Source organism: Petaurus breviceps, unplaced genomic scaffold (genome assembly GCF_028583685.1).
Source record: "Petaurus breviceps papuanus isolate PSGF00001 unplaced genomic scaffold, PetGlider_PUasm1.0 470, whole genome shotgun sequence".
Taxonomy (NCBI): Eukaryota; Metazoa; Chordata; class Mammalia; order Diprotodontia; family Petauridae; genus Petaurus; species Petaurus breviceps.
Genome location: NW_027186350.1, coordinates 3,818,154 through 3,841,050, shown reverse-complemented (window position 1 = coordinate 3,841,050; position 22,897 = coordinate 3,818,154). Strand labels below are relative to the sequence as shown.

The 22,897-nt window shown below is 37.9% G+C and overlaps 1 protein-coding gene across 2 annotated transcripts in view; it reads left to right on the top strand.

Annotated features, from left to right (window-relative positions):
* LRP6 (LDL receptor related protein 6) overlaps positions 1-21,651 on the top strand; it is a 140,960-nt gene extending 119,309 nt beyond the window's left edge. The window contains exons 18-23 of one of the 2 annotated variants that reach the window (XM_069101496.1): positions 7,924-8,160; positions 8,789-8,899; positions 11,788-12,018; positions 12,937-13,073; positions 14,120-14,217; positions 16,056-21,651. In XM_069101496.1, the coding sequence (XP_068957597.1) occupies positions 7,924-8,160; positions 8,789-8,899; positions 11,788-12,018; positions 12,937-13,073; positions 14,120-14,217; positions 16,056-16,350 (1,109 nt within the window). In that variant the 3' untranslated portion in view covers positions 16,351-21,651. The remainder of the gene's footprint in view (positions 1-7,923; positions 8,161-8,788; positions 8,900-11,787; positions 12,019-12,936; positions 13,074-14,119; positions 14,218-16,055) is intronic. The other variant, XM_069101497.1, reaches the window with a different exon arrangement.
* Positions 21,652-22,897: the final 1,246 nt, after the last annotated feature.

Below are 22,897 nucleotides of genomic sequence, written 5' to 3'. Positions count from 1 at the left end.
AATGTATGTTTCCTTTATTGTGAGATGATGAGTGTTTTGGCCCTCTTAATAGAGAGTAGTTCTTTTAGGCCCTTTGAATTTTTCATTACATTCTCTCTCTCAGAGAATTTATTCATTGATATGACATCACCAGGAATAATCAGACCTACATATTTCCAGTCTTTCATTTCCAGCCCAATAGTGAGCTTATCTTCTGTTCCTACCTAAAATAGCTCCCTCTCAACTTTGCCTTCAATAGCCTTATAATTCTTAATCATACATGCTAAAAACGTTAGGGTCATCTTTGATTCATCCCCTTGATCTAGTCACTCAACAAATTCTTTTGATTACATTCCAAAATCTTTCTCTACCCTTTGTTCCCTGCTTTGGTCCTGCTTCTACCTGTTAACATTCTGCTTACCTGTCCTTCAAAGCCCAGCTCATCTGCCACCTCTGTGAAGTTTTCCATGGTACCTCCAGTTAGAAATTATTTTTTTTCTCATCTAAACTCATAGCACTTTGATTCTTATTGTATTCTAATCTATATTGACATTTTTTTTTTACTCTCTGTCTTGCGAATCTATTCTGTCATCTTTGTATCTCCCTTGGAGAAGCATAGTAGTTAGACATTTGGCTATGGAGCCAGGAAGATTTGCTTCAAATCTTGCCTCTGATAATTATTAACTGTGTGAGCAGTTAAGGGACAGATCATTTAACCTCTCTTAGGCAACTCTCTTAAGACAATAAATCTTACAGATGATAAATAAGAGGCAAATAAATAATAAATTATAAGAATACATCAGAGATGCTGACCTGCATTAGTGGGAGTTTTCCTACTGGAAGTTCTCTACATTTATGAAATCACAAATCTGGACCTTATACACACACACACACACACACACACACACACACACACACACTCTCCATTGTCTAGTATGGTACTACATTCCACATGTTAGGCACTTAATAAATGTTAACCAAATAAATCTCTGAAACTCATCCTCTCCTTCCTATTCATACTACCCTACTGCATGCAGGAACTTACATTATATATGTCTTACTGAAACAACCTCCCAGCTGGCTTCTCTCATTTAGTTTTTCCCTCTCCAAACAGACTAATTTTCCTTAAGTGCTTTTTTTTCCTGTCATTCTTATGTCTAAAATCTTCAATGGCTCCCTTACCCCTTTTTGAACTTCCATATTACTGTCGAGGGTGTCACCATTCTTGTATTACACCTAAGTTTACAAATTTAGTGTCATCCTCAACTCTTTACTTTCACTCATCACGCCTGTCCAGTTAGTTGGAAAGTCATAATTTCTGTCTCTATAGGGAGAGAGAAAAGACACTTAAAATTAGGATCAGAAAAGACTTTGTGTAGAAGGTGTTATTTAAGCTATGCCTTGCAGGGAGATGAAAGTGAGAAGTACTTTCTAGACATGGGAAACATCCAGTACGAAGGTCTTGCATGAGAAAGAGATGGTATGTCCATGTGTCTCTGTGTGTGTGATGGTTTCTCTGTTAGAATGTTGGCTACATGAAATGAGGGGAAGAAAATTTTGTTTTTGTTATACTCAGCATTTTTCAGTGCTTGGCACAAAGTGAGTTTTGAATAAAGGCTTTTTAAAAAAAATTGATTCAAGGCCCTCCACAATCTGATTCTATCCTGTTTATCAAATATTATTTCAGATAACTGTAACATTTACCCTGTGCACTAGTCTGTTTGGTGTCTTCACTATCCGATCAATATGCCATGCTTGTTACTGCTTCTACTCATATTCTTTTTTTTTTTTTACTTAAAAGTGGTATATATAAAAGTTTTATTTTTTTATAAGTTAATAAATTTCTTTTTTTTTTACTTTCTCATATGCTTTATTAACTTCTAGTTTACATCATTCATTTCCACAAGATTTTGAGTTACAAATTTTCTCCCTGTTTTTCCCCTACCCACCACCTCAAAATAGCAATCCCACTGGATATCCCCTCCTCCAATCTGCTCTCTCCCTTTTCTTCCCCCATACCCACTCTGACTTTCCAGTAGACGGATCTCTATGCCCCAGTGCCTGTATATCTTATTTCCCAGTTACATGAAAAATAATACTAATAATAGTATATATATATATTTTTTTTTTTTAACATTTGATTTTAAAACTTTGAATTCCAGATTCATTCCCTTCCTCCCTTGTCACCCACCCTTACTGGAAAGATAAGCAGTTCAATATAGGTTGTACATGTGTAGCTATGCAAAACATTTCCATAGTGGATATATTGTAAAAGACTGACTATATTTCCCTCCCTCCTATCCCACCTCCCACTTATTCTATTCTCTCCTTTGCTCCTATCCCTTTTCAAAAGTGAGTACTACCAACTTCCCTCCCCCAGCCTACCCTCCCTTCCATCATCCCCTCTCATCCCCTTCCCCCAACTCTCCTAGGATGAAATACCCTATTTAGTGTGTATGTCATTCCCTCCCTAAGCCAAATTCAGGGAGAACAAGATTGACCCATTCCCTTTTGCCTTCCTGTTCTTCCCCTCCATTGTAACCATTTTCCCTTGCCTCTTTATATGAGATAGTTTACCCCATTTTGTCTCTCTCCCCATCTCCTCTCATTATATTCCTCTCTCACCTCTTAATTTCACCTTTTAAGTATCATCCCTTCCTATTAAATCGGTCCTGTGCCCTCTATCTATGTATACCTGTAGACAGATATATACACACTCACATATGTATTCATATGCCCATATACCCTCCTATATAGACATATATATGTGTATATACATATATACATGTATTTCTATTCCCTTCAACTATTTGCATATTGAGAAAAGTTTCATAAGTTACAATTATTGTTTTTCCATGTAGGAATGTAAATATTTCAACTTTGATAAGTTCCTTGTGATTTCTTTTCCCTGTTTACCTTCTCATGCTTCTCTTGCTTCTTGTATCTGAATGTCAAATTTTCTACTCAACTGTTTTTTTTTTCATCAAGAATGCTTGAAAGTCCTCTATTCCCCTGAATGACCACATTTTCTTCTGAAACATGATACTCAGTTTTGCTGGGTATGTGATTCTTGGTTTTAATCCCAACTCCTTTGACCTCTGGAATATTATATTCCAAGCACTTCGATCCCTCAGTATGGAAGCTGCCAGATTGTGTGTTATCCTGATTTTGTTTCCACAATATTCAAATTGTTTCTTCCTGGCTGCTTGTGATATTTTCTCCTTGATCTGGGAATTCCAGAACCTGGCTATAATATTCCTAGGAGTTTTCTTTTTGGGGTCTTTTCAGGAGGTGATTGGTGGATTCTTTCAACCTCTGTTTTGCCTTCTGGTTCTAAAACATCAGGGCAATTTTCCTTGAGAATTTCTTGAATGATGATTTCTAGGTTCTTTTTTTGATCATGGCTTTCAGGTAGTCCAATAATTTTTAAATTATCTCTCCTGAATCTATTTTCCAGGTCAGTGGTTTTTCCAATGAGATATTTCACATTTCCTTCTAATTTTTTCATTTGTTTGGATCTGTTTAATAGCATCTTGATTTCTCATAAAGTCACTAGCTTCCATTTGCTCCAGTCTAATTCTGAAGGAATGATTCTCTTCAGTGAGCTTTTGAGATTCCTTTTCTATCTGGCAAATTCGGCTTTTTAAGGCATTCTTCTCCTCGTTGGCTTTTTGGGCCTCTTTTGCAATTTTAGTTAGTCTATTTTTTAAGGTGTTATTTTCTTCAGTCAGGGTGTTGACTCTCATTTCATAATTTTCTTGCATCATTTTCATTTCTCTTCCCAATTTTTCCTCCACTTCTTTTATTTGGTTTTCAAAATCCTTCTTAAGGTCCTCTATGGCCTGTAACCAGCTTGTATTTTTCTTGGAAGCTTTTGGTGCAGGAATTATGACTTCTTTGTCTTTTTTTTTTTTCAGGGTTTTTCAAAATGAATTTTATTGAAATGATTTTTTTCTCTCTATCACCAGAATATTTGCCATCATTCCTCCTCCATGCTCCCACAGGAAGCCATCTCTGATTACAAATGGTTTCTCTCCAGGGGGTAAAAGGGGAAGAGAAAAGTCAGCAGAAATGATCAACACAAAAAGCCCCAGACAAAACTCAAACCTCTGATCTTTGTAACGTGGTGGGATTAGGGAGTCTTCTCGGAGCTCTCATTTGGACATGCCTTTTTCTGTATAATTTTACCACATTCACTATTATTGTTTTGAGGTGTTTTTAAACTTCACTTTTTAGTAGTCTTCAAAGTTGCCTGAAGAGGGAAGAGGGTAGCCAGGAGCAGGGAGACTGACTTCCCTTGCCACTGGGGAAATAGAAAAGCAGGAAAGTGGGAGAGAATCCAAGGAAGCCCTCTCAAGGCCTGCCAGCATCTCTGCCCTTCACTGAGCCTGAGTGGACATTGGCTGCATGGGGTTGCCTGTTGGTTTGGAAAGTGACCCCTGGAACCCCTCAGCATAACCTACAAAGGCAAAGATCAGAAGGGAAAATGCAGCTGTGAGGCTGCTCTGGAGCCCCCCATACAGCAAGGTGGGACTCCGTATGGCTCCCCATGTGGTATCTGCCTGGTAGACTGGGACACATACAGTCATCTTCAAAATCTTCCAATTGTTTTGGACTAGATGAGGGGAACAAAGGAGCCACAAAGAATTCTTCCTCCCATCTGCCTTCGCTTTCTTTGCTCTCTGGGTCACTTGAAGCAGACAGGGTGAAACCATCATCCAACGTGGAGCCTGGAGGCAGGCCTTCCTCATCTTCCCATTGCCTTCTGGCTTCATGGTCTTTGTGCCCTTCTTCCCCTTCCTCTTTCACTTCTCCTGCTTTTCCACTTCTTTCAATTGTGTATTTGTGTTCTAACGTAATTTGCAAGTTGGGAAGGTGGAGGACCCTGGTGGGCATCCTTGGTTCTTGAGCTTTGACATGTCCATTGCTGTTGACATCATTGGCATGATCACCCAGGCTCAGGTTGTGCCTGGAATCACTGCTGCTGTGTTGCTCTGCACTGCTGTCATCAGAATCGTCATCATTACTAACACCACTGTTGCAAGTCTGGTAGGTAGGCTGTAGGTCAGGACACATAAGGTCATCTTCCAAGTCTTCAAAACGTCCTTGGACCAACTGGGGTGGCAAAGGAAGCAGCGTGAATTCTTCATCAGCACTCTCCTCACTTCCACTGTTCTCTGTTTCACTTGAACCTGTCAGGGTGGCATCTCTGGCCAACATGGAGCGTGAGGTTGAGGCTTCCTTATGTCCAGGCTGGTTTCTGGGTTCCTGCTCTTTCTGCAATTCTCCAGTCTTCTCTCCCACTTCCACAACCTTTTCACTCCTTTCTTCAGTTTGTCTTTTGGAGTTCTCAAACATCTTTCCTTGGTTGAGAATGTGGAGGTAAACACTGTAAACTTCCTTTTCCTTTGTGATGTCCTTCCTAGAGCCTTCTCAGCCAGGGAGCTAGCTCCAGCTGGAATCTTCATCCTTTGCAGGAGTCCGACTTCTTTGTCTTTCTCCTGCTCCATGCTTTGATCCTTTTTGTCCCCAAAATAGGAGTGTAAAGTTGGATTACTCTGCTTGCTTTCCTTCCTTTGCCTGCTCATATTGTCACTCAATTTCTTGACTTTTGATCTTTTTGCCACAGTAGGTCTCTGCTACTAGACAGGGGAGCTTTGTCCCAATCGCTGGGGTTTTTGCAGCTGCCAAAGCTATTAGTTGGTTGCCCTCTCTGAAGCTTCCACATACTCTGGCAAGCTGGTCATGTACCCCATGACCTCCACCCTAGACCAAAATCCAGATCCAAGCAGGTTAAAGCAAGAGAGATTACCCCTTAGACTGGTTGCTTGGTCCCCTTACAGTCTGCAAGCCAGGAGCTGAATCTGCCACATGGCAGTGGCTGTATGGCCGCAGCACCTCAGCGTTTTCTCCCTCCAGGGGATAAAGGCTGGACTGCACTCCTGAACTACCAGATCCCAAAGTCCACACTGCACTGACCTCTCACTTTGTCTTTAGCATCTATGTGTTGATAATTCTGGAAACTGCCACAGCTGCTGGTGATCTGAAGTCTCTCCAGTCCGTGGCTGGTCAGACTGCCCTGAGGCTAAAACCTTGGGTTTGTGCGGGGCTTGGGTCAGCTCCCAGAATGCTGCACTGGCCGCTTCCTGCTAGCCTACCAGGCTGTCCTCAGTGGGAAGTTAGCTTCTCTGTGTCATTTTGTGGGTTCTGTATCTCCAAAATTTGTTAAGAGTCACCTTTTACATGAACTGGAGGAGGTAGAAGCCAGAGCTACGCGGAAGTCCCGTTTCTACTCTGCTATCTTGACTCTGCCCCAAATTAATTTATAAATTTCTTTTTTGTAAATATAAATAAATCTTATTTATTTTTGTTGTCCATTTTTTAACTGTAGAAATTTTTTTCTTTTTTGACTTAATAGTATTTTATTTTTTTCCAATTGATGATAGTTTTTTCCAAGTAAAAGTAGTTTTCAGTGTTCATTTTTATAAGATTTTGAGTCCTAAATTCTTCTCCATCCCTCTCTCCTCTCCCTCTTCCCTAAGATAAAAAGCAATTTTATATAGGTCATACATGTACAATCTTGTTAAACATGTTTCCACATTAGTCATGTTGTGAAAGAAGAATCAGAACAAAAGGGGAAAACCATGAGAAAGAAAAAGAAAATGAAAATCGTATGCTTCAATCTGCATTCACACTCTATGGTTCTTTCTTTGGATGTGGATAGCATTTTCCATCATGAATCTTTTGGAATTGTCTTGGATGGTTGTATTTCTGAAAAGAGCTAAGTCTGACATAGTTGATCATTGTGCAGTGTTGCTGTTACTGTGTACAGTGTTCTCCTGGTTCTGCTCCCTTCACTTTACATTCATTCATTTAAGGCTTTCCAAGTTTTTCTGAAATTATCTTGCTTGTCATTGCGCATTAGTATTCCATCACAATCCTGTACCACAATTTGTTCAGTCATTACCCAGTTGATGGGCGTTTTGCCCCCCCCCATTTCTAGTTCTTTACCATCACAAAAAGATCTGCTATAAATATTTTTGTACGTAGAAGTACCTTTCCTTTTTCTTTGAGCTCTTTGTGTAAAGAACTAGTAGTGTTATTGCTGAGTCAAAGGGTATGTACAGTTTCACAGCCCTTTGAGCATGGTTTCAAATTGTTCTCCAGAATCATTGGAATAGTTCACAACTCCACCAACAGTGCATTAATATCTCTGTGGTTCCACATCCCTCCAGCATTTGTTATTTTCCTTTTCTGTCACATTAACTAATCTGATAGGTGTGAGGTGATACCTCAGAGTAGGTTTAATTAGCATTTCTCTAATTATTAGAGATTTAGAGCATTTTTATAGGTATTCATTGCTTTGATTTCTTTTGAAAACTTCCTGTTCATATTTTCTGACTATCAATTGAGGAGAGGCTGTTATTCTTATAAATTTAGCTCAGTTCTCTATAGAGAAACTTGTAGTAAAAAAATGTTTTTCCCAGTTTCCTGCTTTCCTTCTAATCTTGGTAGCATTGATTTTGTTTGTACAAAACCCTTTAAATTTCATGTAATCATGAGTACCCATTTTACTTCCCATGATCCTCTCTCTTTCTCTCTTGTTTGGACATAAATTCTTCATTTATCTTAGATATGATAGTTAAAGTTTTCCATGCTCCCTTAATTTGCTTATCATATCACCTTTTATGTTTAAATCATGTACCCATTTTGACCTTATTTGGTATATATTATGAGATATTGGTTTATCTATACCTAGTTTCTGCCAAACTGCTTTCTAGCTTTCCCAGCAGTTTTTTTTCCCCCAAAATAGTGAGTTCTTCCCCCAGAAGCTTGGATCTTTCAATTTGCCAAATACTAGATTATTATGGTCATTTGCTACTATGTATTTTGCACCTAGTAGTAAGTTTTAATTTTTTTCTCCTTCATTCTGTTCATTTGAAGAACCTCCAACATGCTCCCCTCAGCAGTTTACATGTTTCACGGGAGAGATTGACTGTATCCCTGTGGCTTGGAGATGTGATGGCTTCACTGAATGTGAAGACCACAGTGATGAGCTAAATTGTCCTGTCTGCTCAGAGTCCCAGTTTCAGTGTGCTAGTGGGCAATGCATTGATGGTGTCCTTCGATGCAATGGAGATGCAAATTGCCAAGACAAGTCAGATGAGAAGAACTGTGAAGGTAAAGTACCTTTTGGTGCATGTCAAAAGCATGCTTTAAAAAATAATTGAAATCCTTTTCCTTTGAATTAATCATTTTGGTTCATCTATAAGTATTAGGTTTCTCAAGTGCCTTGTACTAAATTGTTTCTGAACACAGTACTGTGAAAGTTTTCTTTCATTTCTCAAGCATAAGAAGTACTAGTTGTAAAATGTAATTGTCATTAAAAAATTAAAGATGGGACTAGGTTGCAAAAGAAGAATGTCTAATTAGAGTCTACATTTGAAAAGGAACTTAATCTTTGGCCAAGATACTCGAAATTTATGGGGCTCATTCCCTTGAGAAGAGCAAACATTCCACTTACTTTTTTCATCCTCTCTCTCCCTTTAGTGAAACCAAAAGAACTAGGTCTTCTTTATCATAAATAGCATTGAAAATAGAAGTCGAGTAAGAACAAAATGGGAAATTATTGATGGATTTATTTCCATTCTATTCATTCCTGTATATTCTCACTCCACCTATGGTGTTTTTCTCAGGTCACATTTAGCAATGTAGTTGTTTTTTCTTTGCACCTCCTGAATTCTTGTTTCAGAATTTTTGTCAGATTGTGTTTTAAATAATTGTGACAATTTTTTTGCATTTTATCTAGTGCTTTGTTTAATTGATCAGTTCCGTTGTACCAATGGACAGTGCATTGGAAAGCACAAGAAATGTGATAATAATGTGGACTGCAGTGACAAGTCAGATGAGCTAGATTGTTGTAAGTGGGGTTACCATCCTTGAAATCACCATTCAAAGGGGAGGGGAAAGAAGGGGAGCCATGTAATGTTTTTTAAAAATATAATACTTTTTGTTATTCCTCTTCTTGCCGTGATATTCCATCCCAATAATATATTAACAGTAAAATAAACTCCTTCCAGTGATTACTGTGTATGTTATGGGTGCTCAAATCCACAAATACTCTGTTTTACTTTTTTCAATATACTGAGAAGTTTTGCTTCCCAGTATTTTGTTTCATTCCTGCTTTATTTATGGCTGATGAATCTTGAGTGTTTGTTATATGAAGAAAACATTTGCTTTGAATCTGTATGCTTATGTGCATATATATATATGTGCATTTATTGCATGTGCTTGAAAAAGAAAAAATAACTGCTGGGGGGGATCACCATTTAGGTTTGTAATTCAGCCTTTTATTAAAACAATGTATTTCATTCTTTTTTATTTTACATTAAATTTTTTTTTTCAATTAACACATTTTTTTTTCTCACTCAAACCAAAAACCACCCTCCCCATTGGGAAAAGGAAAAAAACAAAATCAAAACCTTTTAAACAAATATGATCACTTACATTGGTAATGTCCAAAAATACTTATCTCATTCTGCACTGTGAATCCATCACCTCTTTGTCAGGAAGTGGGTAGGATGTAGGTCTTTTGAATCATAGTTTTGTCATTGCATTAATTAGAGTTCTTATGTCTTCCAGAGTCATTTGTCTTCATAATGTTGTTGCTATTTAAATTTTGCTTCTAGTTCTACTCACTTTGTTTTATATCAGTTCATACAGGTCTTCCCAGGTTTCTCTAAAACAGTCCTTTTCATCATTTTTTGTGGCAACCAGTAGTATTCTATTACATTCATGTACCAAAATTTGTTCAGTTAATAAGCCTTAGTTTCAGTTGTTAGCCATCCTAAAAAGAGCTGTTATAAATATTATACCTATGGGTCCTTTTCCACTTTCTTTGATCTCTTTGGAGTTATAAGCATCATAGTGGTATTGCTGGGTCAAAGGGTAGGTACAGTTTAATAATTTGGGGGGGCGTAACAGTTCTAAGTTTGTTGCTAGAATCTCCCAATCAATTCACAACTCCATCAACAGTGCATTAGTGTCTGTTTTACCCAGTTTCTCTCAGTCCTTGTCATTTTCTCAACCCCTTAGTTGAACCAGTTCAACTGTACGCTGTCCCTGAGACTTATTTCTCTTCTGGTCCTGCCAAGCTTCAGTTTTGGCTTATTTCCACCATCTACAGTTTGCTCCTATTCATGTGTTGCTGAAGAAACAAGAGAAAAATCCCCAAACTATGCTGACATAATTTTGATTAGGATCTCATTAGGGTGAGGCAGTCCTTTTACATCTCCCTAATCAGTTTACTATTCTACTATCCAGCTCATTGTAATAGTAGCTTTATCAAACCTTTTCATCCCTCAAACTTCCCATGCCTTCCCTACCCCCTATTTTCTCAGCTGAGAAACTTGCCTCATATTTCACTGAAAAAGTTGAGACCATTTTCCAAGAGCTCCCTCTTATTCCTTCCTCCTTATCTCACATCCCTCAGAGGCCTTTCTTCATTCTCTCCTTCACTCCTATCTCACATGAAGAGGTGGTCCTTCTCTTTGCCAAGATAAACCCCTTCCCCTTAATACCTGCTTTGCCATTCCTCTTCAGTCTCTTTTGCTGGTTCTTCAGTGTCCCCCAGGCCTTTTTCTCTTCTCCTTTTATACTGTTTCACTTGATGATTACATCAACCTTCCATGGATTCAGTTATCATTTCTATACTAATGATTCTAAGGTCTGCTTACCCAGAGCCACTACCTAACTGGTGGCCTCTGCTGACCTCCAGTCTTGAATCTTCATCTATGCACTGGATATCTTGAACTGGATGTTCCATTTACATCTTAAACTCAACATGTTTAAAACTGAATTCTTTATCTTTCCCTCTTCCTGCTTTTACTATCTTTCTTGTTTACTTCCTATTACTTCCTAATTGTTTATTTCCTATTACACCATCCTCCCAGTCACTAAAGATCACAACCTAGGACATCTTTGACCTCTCTCTTGCCCCTTATATCCAGTAAGTTGCCAAGTCCTGTTTATTCTACCCTAATAGATTCAGGACCTTATCAATTAATGCTTAGGCTCCTGCATTAGCCTTCGGGTTGTTCTCCCTGCTTCAAGTTTCTCCCCACTCTAGTCCATACCCTAATTTAGCTGTCAAATTGATCTTCCTTGGAGTACAGGTCTGACTGTGCTACCACCTTCTGTTCAGTAAACTCCAGTGAATCCATATTCTATAGAATCAAATATAAAATCCTCTCTTTGGCTTTTCAAGTCCTTCATAGTTCCACTCCTTACCTTTCCCAGCCCTCTTCCACTGTTCTACCCTCCATATATTTTTCAGTCTAGTGACACTGACTTCTTTGCTGTTCCTCTCACATATACTCCATCTCCCAATTCCATGAATTTTCAAGACTGTCCCACAATGCCTGGAATTCTCTCTCTCCCAGTTTGCATCTCCTTCAAATCCCAGCTAAAATTCTACCTTCTGCAAGAAGCCTTTCCCAGACTTCTTTAATTTTAATACCATTCCTCTAAAATTATCTCCATTTTATCCTGTAAATAGCTTGTTTATACATAATTGTTTGCATGTTGTGTTCCCCGACTCTTGCCCCCAGTAGACCTAATAGAAAGGTATTAGACCATGAGGTCCTTAGGGGAGTGGGTCCCAGGTTTGTTTTTGTTTTGTGGCCTTTCTTTGTTTTCCCAGCACTTAGTACAGTGTCTGGCCCATAGTAGATATTTAATAAATGCTTGTTAACTTGACTGGATAGTATGCTACTCTTCTTTAGAGAATTCTTGTCTTCTCTATTTCAGATCCAACTGAGGAGCCAACCCCGCAGGCCACCAATACAGTTGGCTCAGTGATTGGAGTGATCCTCACCATTTTTGTGTTTGGAGCCATGTACTTTATCTGTCAGCGGGTGTTCTGTCCACGAATGAAGGGAGATGGGGAGACAATGACAAACGACTATGTAGTTCATGGACCAGCATCTGTGCCCCTTGGTTATGTGCCTCATCCTAGTTCTCTGTCAGGTTCTCTGCCAGGTGAGTTAATTATGGAGAACTATTGAAGTGAAAATCAAATTCCATTATAATATTGTTTCTTAGTAGTGCGTAATGAGTTTTTTTTAAAAAAAAATGTTGTTGCCTCTCATTGTCCTCTTCATACAAGGTCTGCTTTGTGAAAATGACTACAAGATATATTATAAAATGGCAAATAAAACTTGAGAATTCTTCTATTTGCAACGTGTAGGTTGTTCGTTTTGCTTAAAATGAGGACAGCATGTCCATGCAATTGGAGAAGGGGGGAAAAGTGACAAATTACTACAGGCTTATTTTTGGAGGGAATCCCAGCGGTCCTGAAGCTAGAGAAGAAATAGGAGGCAAGAAAATAAGCCAATTAAGAAGTCTTTCTGTCAATAATAGCAGCACCTGGAATAATCAGGAGATATAGGAGAGAGCCATAACTAGATATGACAGCACTGGGATGAGGGTTCCTTTCTTCTTCCAGAGATACCAGGAGCTGACCAGGGAGAAAGAAGGAAATATTTAAATATGGAACTAGAATTTCCCTTTCCCAAGTAACTCCTCAATTTCTTTTTAAGGATAAAAAGAGAAATGCCCCCCAGAAGCTTTCTCAGGGCATTCCTGTAAGCAAATTTTCAGGTTTCATAAATTGTAATAATAGTGGTGATCATCATTATTTATCAAATCGTCTACAGCTATTTCAGACCCATAGATTTAATGGCAGTTGTCAAATTAAAATAGTATACAGTTAATTCAGTTGTAGAAACATGTCTACTCTCTCCATTAAGATATGTCAGAGTAAATGTAGGGAAGAAAGAGTTTAGATTATTATTTTTTGTGTTTTCATTATTGGGTTTATAAGGTTGAGTAGCGTTATTGATTTTTGAAGTTTAAAAGCTAATTAATGCATGGCTTTTTTCCCCTTTTTTGTTCTAGGAATGTCCCGTGGCAAATCAATGATTAGTTCCCTCAGTATCATGGGTGGAAGCAGTGGACCACCCTATGACAGGGCTCATGTCACTGGAGCATCATCTAGTAGTTCTTCAAGTACAAAGGGCACCTACTTCCCTGGGGTAAATGTTCCCTTTAGTGCTTCCTGTTTTCCTCCTTTGCTTCTGTAATAGCATTCCTTCTCTCAAAAAATGAGCTACAACTTTAAAATAATATATCTTCAAATGAGATGGGGAAATAAGCTTACACTGGAAAATTCCATAAACTTAAGAATATTTATTTTCATTTTTTTTACATTTCCATTCAAATTTAGATATTTTATTCATTTCTGTAACTTGCTAACTTTAATCAGTTTTGATGATGCATCATAGCGCAGGGTCTTTGTGGTTTTATCAGTTCCTAGAAAGAAAATTACTGGTTTTAAAATTAAATAGATGAGACTATAAGGAAGAAGTTTTTCTTCCTATCCAATAAGCCTGACTATCAAAAACTTAACTATAAAATGAATAAGTCTTGGGGCAGCTAAGTGGCGCAGTGAATAGAGCACCATCCCTGGAGTCGGGGGACCTGAGTTCAAATCCAGCCTCACACACTTAACACTAGCTTTGTGACCTTGGGCAAGTCACTTAACCCCAATTGCCCTGCCTTACCCCCTCCAAAAAGACAAAAAAATAAAATAAAATGAACAAGTCTGTAAGAACCTGGGCAGGGTGCCTAAGGGTTACTGAATAAAAGTATTATTGCAAATTTCAAGTAAAATTATTATCATTTAAGGGTCCTGGGTTGACCTCTAAGGAGACTTGAAGGTATTCATTCCATGATACTGGTCAAATAAGGGGAAGCGCTATCAGAAATTTCCCTCTTTGAGGATCTCTTCTAATGTCAGTAGTTCTACCCTAAATAGTTATAACTTTTCTTAGAACGATTTGGATAAACATCTTACAAATTATGTTTTTGTCTCATTATCTGTATTAAAATTCTGTCATCTTAAATGAAATTTATATGTTGACTATAGAATTCACATGTTGTCCGTGATTTTTTTTAAAGAGTACATTATATAGAATGGAGTATGTGTTTAGGAGACAGAAAGTGGCGGGGGGGGGAACCCAGTTATCCTTTTCTATGTTAGAGTGATTCTGTTTAATTATTTATATCATGTTTCCTTAAGATTTTGAACCCTCCGCCATCCCCAGCCACAGAACGTTCACATTACACCATGGAATTTGGCTATTCTTCAAATAGTCCTTCTACTCATAGATCTTACAGGTAATGTAGTTCTTTTCTACCCTCACACTTAGCCTCTTCCTTCCACCATCATGAGTTCTTAGCACAAGTCAAGGTATTTATGTAGAAGAAAATGCCTCCTACTTTGGGACTAGAAGTGATAAGAAATAGGTAATGGTCACAGGGCCAAGAGCAGGTGTAGCTTCTCTGTGTGGCGCTGATGTAGCAGATTCGTCTTCTTTTAATATACTGTGCTTTTCCTCTGCATCGCTAGCACCAGGGAGGTCTGTGATAGGACAGCAGCACTGAGAGTCGGGAGCTTGCAGAGCCTGCCCAACAGGCTGTGTGACTTGTGGGTTTTCCATCTTTTTGCTACAGTTTCTTCTGAGGCAAACCCTAAAGGAAATTGAATGGTTAGGATCCTTGAAGGATAGAGCTGACCAAAGTCACTCAAGAGTGATGACATCAGTTTTTTATTTTGTTCTTGTGCCTCCCCTTTTTTCACCTTCATAACTCCTGTTGCTCTCCTCTGCCTCCACATGCCATACATGCACTTTCACTTTCATTGGCCTTCATTCCACAGAAATTGTATTATGTAGAATACTTTGATTGGAATTGTTATGAAAAAAGAGTTACGGTTTGTTCAGGAAAATGAGAGCAAGGAAGATAAAGGAAGTAGCTGTTGAACCAGCTCAGTCTCCATTTTTGCTAGCAAGCTCACTTTCCTCCCAGTAGCTTGGTCTTCACTTAGCCGTATCACTGAGTATAGGAGTTAGAAGATTTAGTTTCTAGTCCTGGCTCTGCCACTAACTAGCTATGTGATCTTGAACAAATCATTGAATCTCCTCTGACCCCCCTCAGTACCTTCGTCTCTAAAATGGGCTAAATGATTTTTAAGTTCCCTTCTAGTTTTCATATCTCATGAAGTATAAGATGAATAATTGTTAAGAGTTGGGTGGCAAAAAGCAAAAGCCCAAGATGACAGTGAATGATTCTTTTAACTGCTCCAGTATAGATAATCAAATTTTTCTTGTACATACTCAAAGGAGTTTCTGTGTTTAAAAAAACCTCAACAATCTCTTCTCTTTCATATGATAACAATAGGGGGTGGCTAGGTGGTACAGTGAATAGAGCACCAGCCCTGGAGTCAGGGGGACCTGAGTTCAAATCCAGCCTCAGACACTTAACACAAAAACTAGCTGTGTGACCTTGGGCAAGTCACTTTATCCCAACTGCCCTACCTTCCCCTCCAAAAATAAAAAAAAAAGCATATAATAACAATGACAATAGCAACAACTAGCATTTATATAGCACTTTAAGGTTGACAAAGTGCTTTACAAATATTATCTCATTTTATCTTCATGAAAATCCTATGGAAAATGCTCCATTATTGTCTCCATTTTGCAGATGAAGATCACTGTGAGGCAGGAAGAGGTTAAGCAGCTTGCCTAGGATCACATAGCTAGCAAGTGTCTGAGGTAGGATTTGAACTTAGTGTCTTACTCCAAGTGTAGGACTATTCATGGCACAACTTGGGTGCTTCACAGCCAGGATGGCCATTAGCCAGTGTGTTTCCAAGGTCTTCTTTTTTCCTTTATAAGCAGTCCCTGCCTGCTGATAAGGGGGATGGTTTATGCCCTTTTTTGATGTGTAAGCACACCCACATACATACCATTTGCCTTTTTTTCCTCCATGGTTTCTGCCATCTTTTTCCCTCCCCAAGAGGCCTGAGCTGATGTGCATGATTAGAATAATGCTCTTTCAAGCCTTTTCCTGCATGAGTTTTTCCTTCCATAGCGAAGTATTTCTAATGCCATTTGTGATAAAAGACCATCACTTCCTGTGCAGTGGAAACCATCCTTTTTCTTTCTTCCTTCTAGCTATAGACCGTACAGTTACCGCCACTTTGCACCACCCACCACCCCATGCAGCACCGATGTCTGTGACAGCGATTACGCTCCGAGCCGGAGAATAACTACAACAGCAGCAGCCAAGGGCTATACCAGTGACTTAAACTATGACTCTGAGCCTGTGCCCCCACCTCCTACTCCACGAAGCCAGTACCTGTCAGCCGAAGAAAACTATGAAAGTTGCCCCCCTTCCCCTTACACAGAGAGGAGCTACTCTCATCACCTGTACCCACCTCCACCGTCCCCCTGTACAGACTCCTCCTGAGGAGGGCCCCCCCCTCCTCTGACTGCCTCCAGTGTAAAGTGTAAATACAAATTGGTTGAGATCTGGAGGGGGGGAGGGAGCTAGCAGAGAAAGGTGAGGCAGACCATGTACAGATAAGAGTTTTAAATGGGGTGGGGAATACTGGAGATATTTGTACAGAAGAAAAGGATATTTATATATTTTCTTAACAGCAAAGTTGCTGCTTGTGCCATAAAAAAAATTTGTATAAAATAAATTTGTACTAAAAATTTTTATTTTTACAAACTGAACACACAAAACATGCCTTAAACCCAGGGAAGTGACTGTGAATATACATAGGAAACAGAAAGACAAAGATGAATCACTGTCTAGTAAGATGTGGGCTTTGTTGATACCAAAAAGAAAAAAAAAGGTCCATGACCATCTCAGAGCAGCAAACCATAGGTATTTTGAAGTTGCTAATTATCTTTCATGTTAACTATGGAGGGTCAGCCGCTAAAGTTTAAATATGAGGTAGGAGAAGGAAAAATTACTAACAAAGGACTTTGTTTTCTGTAGGAAATACAGTGAATTTAGCAATGAAAATATATATATACTTTTAAAATAGTCCGTTCTGTGATGGTTTCTTTTGGGAAGAGTACATCATTTGTCCAGTATCATGTCACAGAGTTGTGTGTGTGTGTGTTCATTTATCACACACACACGTGTGCACACACACATGCAAATGCCCACACACACACACACACACATACATACACACACACACACACACACACCTCTACCCTGGAACTCCACCTTTGTTTGAAACTAACATTCTCCTTAGGCCATCTGCCCTACCTTCTTTCCAGAATAGTCAATCCTATGGATACTTTAGCCAAGGCACCATGATTTTTTTTTAAGTTTTTTTCCAATGAATTATAGAGGAGTTTTCTGATTGGAATGTTTTGTAGTTGTTTCTATTTCCCAGTAGGCTCAGTTCTCCAACTTGACTCTTTATTCTGCATAATGTTCACAAGTTAAACATTTTATTATCCATTTCCTTTCCCAAGATAACTTTCCTTCAATGCTCACAGATATGTCAATATTTTCTATGACATATGATATAGACAGTGTTTATGAATTATAAATTTAGTCTATTGTAAATTAGTCATATATCCTTGCAGTACTTTCAGTGTATATCACAATATAAATCACTTTATATAAATATATATTTTCTGAATACAAAGCATTTAAATCTATTGGAGACAATCTATTAAAATAATGAACTCATTGGAAGGGTTTTATCATCTATATATTAACTCTATTCTTTCATGTTCAGTAAGCCAGTTTTCTCAGCATGACTTTTACATACCTCTCCTTGTGTGGCATGAGTTTTAGTGTTTTCCACTGTGAATATTAGGGTTATTGTTGTTTTTTCCAGATTATCCTTAACCAAATTATTCTTAATTCTCTTCATGTTTATTTTTAAAATATGTTCTCTCCAAACCTGTTTTGATTGAAATGGTTGTTGTTTAGTCATTTAAACAAGAAATCTGTTTGGACTGAATGGGAAGATGAGTTATTTGTTGACTCTTTAGCTGCCAGAACTGAGGTGGAAGGGAAAAAGAAAAATCCCTTATATTCAGTCTGCCAAGATAGTGAGACTGCTGCATCTTTAAGTCATCAGGGACAAGATATGATATAATTTCAGCACTGCCGCCTTACACATTTCCTGTTCCTTCCTGCTAAAAATTAACAGACTTAAAATAGCATGTTTTCATTTAAACTTATAAAGTTTTAAGACTATCTAATTTTTCTACTGTGAAAGCATGGTTCAAATCCCTCTGGGTTCCAGTACCCAAGAGAAAACAATGTAAGCTGTTCAATATTTTTAGCAGGAGTGAAGTAACTTTTTTAAGTAATTGAAAATACCTAGGTAATTAGATAATAAAAATCTGTTATTTCTAAATCATCCTCAGATTATTGAAAGCAAAGAACAGGTCTCAATACTATATTTTGTATAAATGATAGTCTCTCAGTTGTCTTACAGTATATTCAGGCAGATGATGACCCTTAGCAATGTAAAAAGCAATTATCTTAAGGTAGGCTGGTCATTGAAGGTTTATTGTGTGATATACAAGGGGAACATGTTCCTTATGAAAAGAATAAGGTGGTCAATAGCTGGGTGTCAATCAGAATTTGAGAATTCTACATGTTTACATTTTTTTAATATGCAGCTTTACCATGTGGGGTTCCTGTGTGGGCATTTGCACTATATGAACTAAGAAGACTATTGCCTTGTTAGAGCTCTGTTCAGGTATTTGTACTGCGATGGCAATGGTCTCTTCTTGCAAAATACTAATTTGTGTGCCAATTTTTATTGGAAAATCATTTGAAGGTGATTCAGCTTAGTTTCAGTATCCTCTTTCTTCCTTAAAAGTTTCTCGAACTATTTTTTGGGTAGGGCAGTATAGGTAAATTTGTGTAAGTATTTTTGGCTTTCAGCCTAGTTGGACAGTTAAGCCTAAGTGAACTGCACATCAGTTACTGAACATTTATTTGACCATGAATGACGAATGGAGAGTTAGTTGGAAAGAAAGAGATGGACACATGAGAAGTCAAATTTGCTAAATCTGAGAAGGGTTTGTTTCATTTTGAATCAAGTTTTACATTTTGAAGTAAGATTTCTAGGTAGAACATGAATGAAATTCATTTTATTTTGCATTAAGAATATTATTAAAATATTTTGTGTTGTTGGGTTTTTTTTTTATTCGCATCATAAAGTATGCCTTATCCTGTGTGTTGGATAGTAGCATAATGTGTTGGAAATAGCACTGGACTGGGAATCAGTAGACCAGGGTTTTTATTTCAGTGACTTCTAAGGTGCCTTTTAAAGTATATGATTCTTTGATAATACAATTTATATAACACAGCTTGTGTGCAAAAAGGCAGTCAAGATTGTAGTGAATGGAGAGCTGGGCTCGGAGCTGAGCAGACTTAGGTTCAAGTTTCACCTCTGACACAAGGTGGCTGTATCACCCTGTGCAGGTCATTTAACCTCTCAATACTAGAGACAACTCTGAAACTAACTTGCTGAGAAAGTTGCTGACCTGCATTGGTGAAGGGAGTTTCCTTACCCAGCCATTCCCTGCATCAGTGAAATCACAAGTCTGGTCTCTGTCCCTACCTTGTGTGAACAGGAAGCCATTGCTATACCCTGGATATGCAGAGTTTTCTGCACAGGGAAATGACATTTGGACCAGTTTATAAAGACTGGAGGATGGTTGGGAGAAAAAATTTTAAGACGGTTTAAGTTTGACTTTATTCACCATTTTACAAAATCCCAAGGTTGGAGAATTAAGTTGTAGCTAAAACCAGTCATAGTGCCTAAAACATAATATGACCATTATCGATGTTGGATTCTGGATTCTTACATTTTTATAGCACTTTATTATTAACAAAGTGCTTTTCTCACACAGCTGTCCCTTTGAAGTAGGCATTTTACAAATGAGTAAACAAATGTAGAGGCTTTAAGTGACTTGCCAAAAGAGACATAGTAAATCAAAAGCCAGGTCTTCTGGCTCAAAATCCAGTGCACTTTCTACTATGTGACTTTTGTGACATTTTTCTGTTTGCATTGTAATTTTTGTGAAAAGTTGAAAAAACAGTGTCAATTTTTAGCATTTATTCTGCCTGCTAATGAAACTTCTGAGTCTTTGTGTGGTTTTCATGGCACTGGAGGCTTACCCTAAGAAATACTGACTCTCACAGATGCCACTAACTTGTTAAAAATGGTTACAAAGTATCAATTGTCAAAGCACAGATCTGATGTTAAAGAATTTGAGATTTCCATACATTTTAAGACAACCTTCCCAAATTGGAAGGTCTTTCAATTGGCCTTACTATAATGACTTTACTAGGGCCTTTTTAGTCCTTATGGCCTTGTAAGTAAGCAAAAACAATACACTTGAATGGAGCACAGAGCTAATAAAACCAGGCAATAATTATATGAGGATTCAAAAAGTGCCTGTATTAGGCATTTGAGGTATAGATACCCTCAGGGAATTTAGAGTCAAGGGGTTGTAAAACTTCTTATTCTTGGGAAGAAACCTATATTTCTTTCCAAACTTCTAACCCCGAAGTGACCCTAGTCTTCCTTATGTTCACTAATATACTGTTCATTGCTCCTGGAAGGAATAACACTAAATGTATCCCATTAGTGACTTCTGTGATAGTGTTTATAAAAGATTTGTCATTTTCATTTGAAATAAGCACAAAATGATAGTTTTGTAAATTGATGTTTGACTAAAAGCTTAATGAATTAATAGGTAACCACATTTAGCTAAATAACATTCTAGAGACATTAGCCTTGAATCATAAATATAGTAGGTTTAGAACTGGAGGGAAGCTGAGGATGTCAATGTTAAGCCAAGTAACTTGAAATTAATGATTGCTCTAGATGTCTGAAACAAAATAAATGGTTCTTATTCTATTATTCATTTGTCATGGGAGCAAATGATCAAATAAGTACAAAATTAGGCCAACCTTCTATTAGGTAATAAATAATTTCCTTTTGCGTCAAAGTTTTGTCAGGTGCCCAGAGCTAATTGTTGACTTAAGTAGATTATATTCTTGATATTTTCACAGCATAATTATTTTATGATGACACCAAAGAATTAGACAGTGCACATTTGCTTAACTGTCCATGCTTCATTTTAGTCCAAAGGTTGTGATTTAAAAAATAAAAATTTAATTCTGGTATCCTAATAAGAAGCACATTTTGAAAACAATAAAACAATGAAGGCTGATTCTTAAATCCATTGTAACATAATTAAATTGTTTGGGTTATTAGGGAAAATATAAATATATTTTATAAAGAGGATACCAAGAAGCTTAAGCTGGACTAGCCTTGTTCGCAAATGAAGGATTTGGTGCTGCTTTCAGATGTTTATCCTTTGTGTTTTTGTTTTGTTTTTTCATTTTTCTTGAGCTTTAATCTTTGTCATTGTCTTAAAGTCAGCTGGTATTTCTTGTTCATCGACTTTGGTACGATGGTGCTTTGCAAGGATGTATTTATAATATAATGACCAACATTTGGTCAGCCCTTATCCACCTGTTCACTATTACTTGCACACACACACACACACACACACACACACTCTCTCACACTTATGCACACACACGCACATACACCCCTCCCTTTTTTTTTTGTAAAATAAATGCTTTACTTGTAAACTGTATAAAAACAGATACCTTGTATAAATGCCCTTTTTGATTATTACAATAAGCTGAGTTGTAACAAATGAAATGTTGATTTTTATAATAAAACAGAGTGGAAAAATATTTGCTTGAAGTAAGAAAATAAAGCTTGTCAGTTGTGCTTTGCTAATGACCAAAATAAGACTGGATAATGGGTTTTACAAACAAATATTGCCTTAATTATTTACTACTGCCACAAGAGACAAGTTTGGGTAAACTTGTTGCTTAGATATGATCTTTAAGTAGAGGAGAACCTCAGAGAGATAATCTAATCCATACCTCCACACATTTCCCTGCCCCAACACCATTTTACAGATGAAGGAACGGAGACTTAGGGGAAGTAGCAGAGCTAGGGGTAAAACACATTCCCCCTCAATCTAAACCTAGTGATGCTTCCTATTTTCCATCACAGTCTGAGTATTAAAGGATTTTATTTTGTTTTCAGTTAGCTCCAGGGAAAATTAGATGACTTCAACACTGGTCTCCACTTTAGAATCTTCCATAGTTTCTGGTAGAATAAAGTTGGGGGTGGAGGACTTGATCTGATTTTATTGATATGAGGAAATACTCTCTAAAAATTCCTCTGAACACAGATGCATCATAAAATCATAGATTTAGAGGTAGAAGGGATCCTAGAAGAACATAAAATCTCTTCCTCCACCCCCATTTTACAGATGAAAACAAGGCACAAAGAGGTGATTTCACTTGTCCAAGGCTGAATAATAAGTGCCTACAATCCCAAGTCTTTCTGGGTCCAGGATCAGCCAACTAACCACATGCCTTGCTCCCTCATAATGCAATGCTATATCACAAGTGTACCACCAAGGCAATATTCACAGCACCCATGGTGACTATGAAAATGCCAGCATAGTTCTGAATCACAAAATATAACAGATTCTTCATATAAAAGACAGAAGCAAAACATTTATTCAGACACCAGAAAGCCAAATCCCAACACCAAAAAACTGAATCCATCACAGCAACATGAAGTTAATCTTATCACTGCAGGAAGCGACACCATCCCAAAGCCTTCCCCCTGCTCAGGCCTTCCCACAGACAAACATTCACTCACAAGTGTGTCTCTTTTCCTGTGTCCCCTCTCTCCCTCTGCACTAACTACTCTCACTACCAATTTCCTCTCAGTTCTGCTCCACCATTCTTGATCCACCCCTTCAGCAAACTCCTCCCACCACAGGCTCCATGTGACACATTCAGCCTAGTAAGGGACAGGGAAGACCTTCAAATTATCTTCAGGCTAATTAAGGAGCAGGGAAGATCTTCAGATTACCATTACCATTACAACAAGTTGCAAAGCTAATTTCCTGGCATG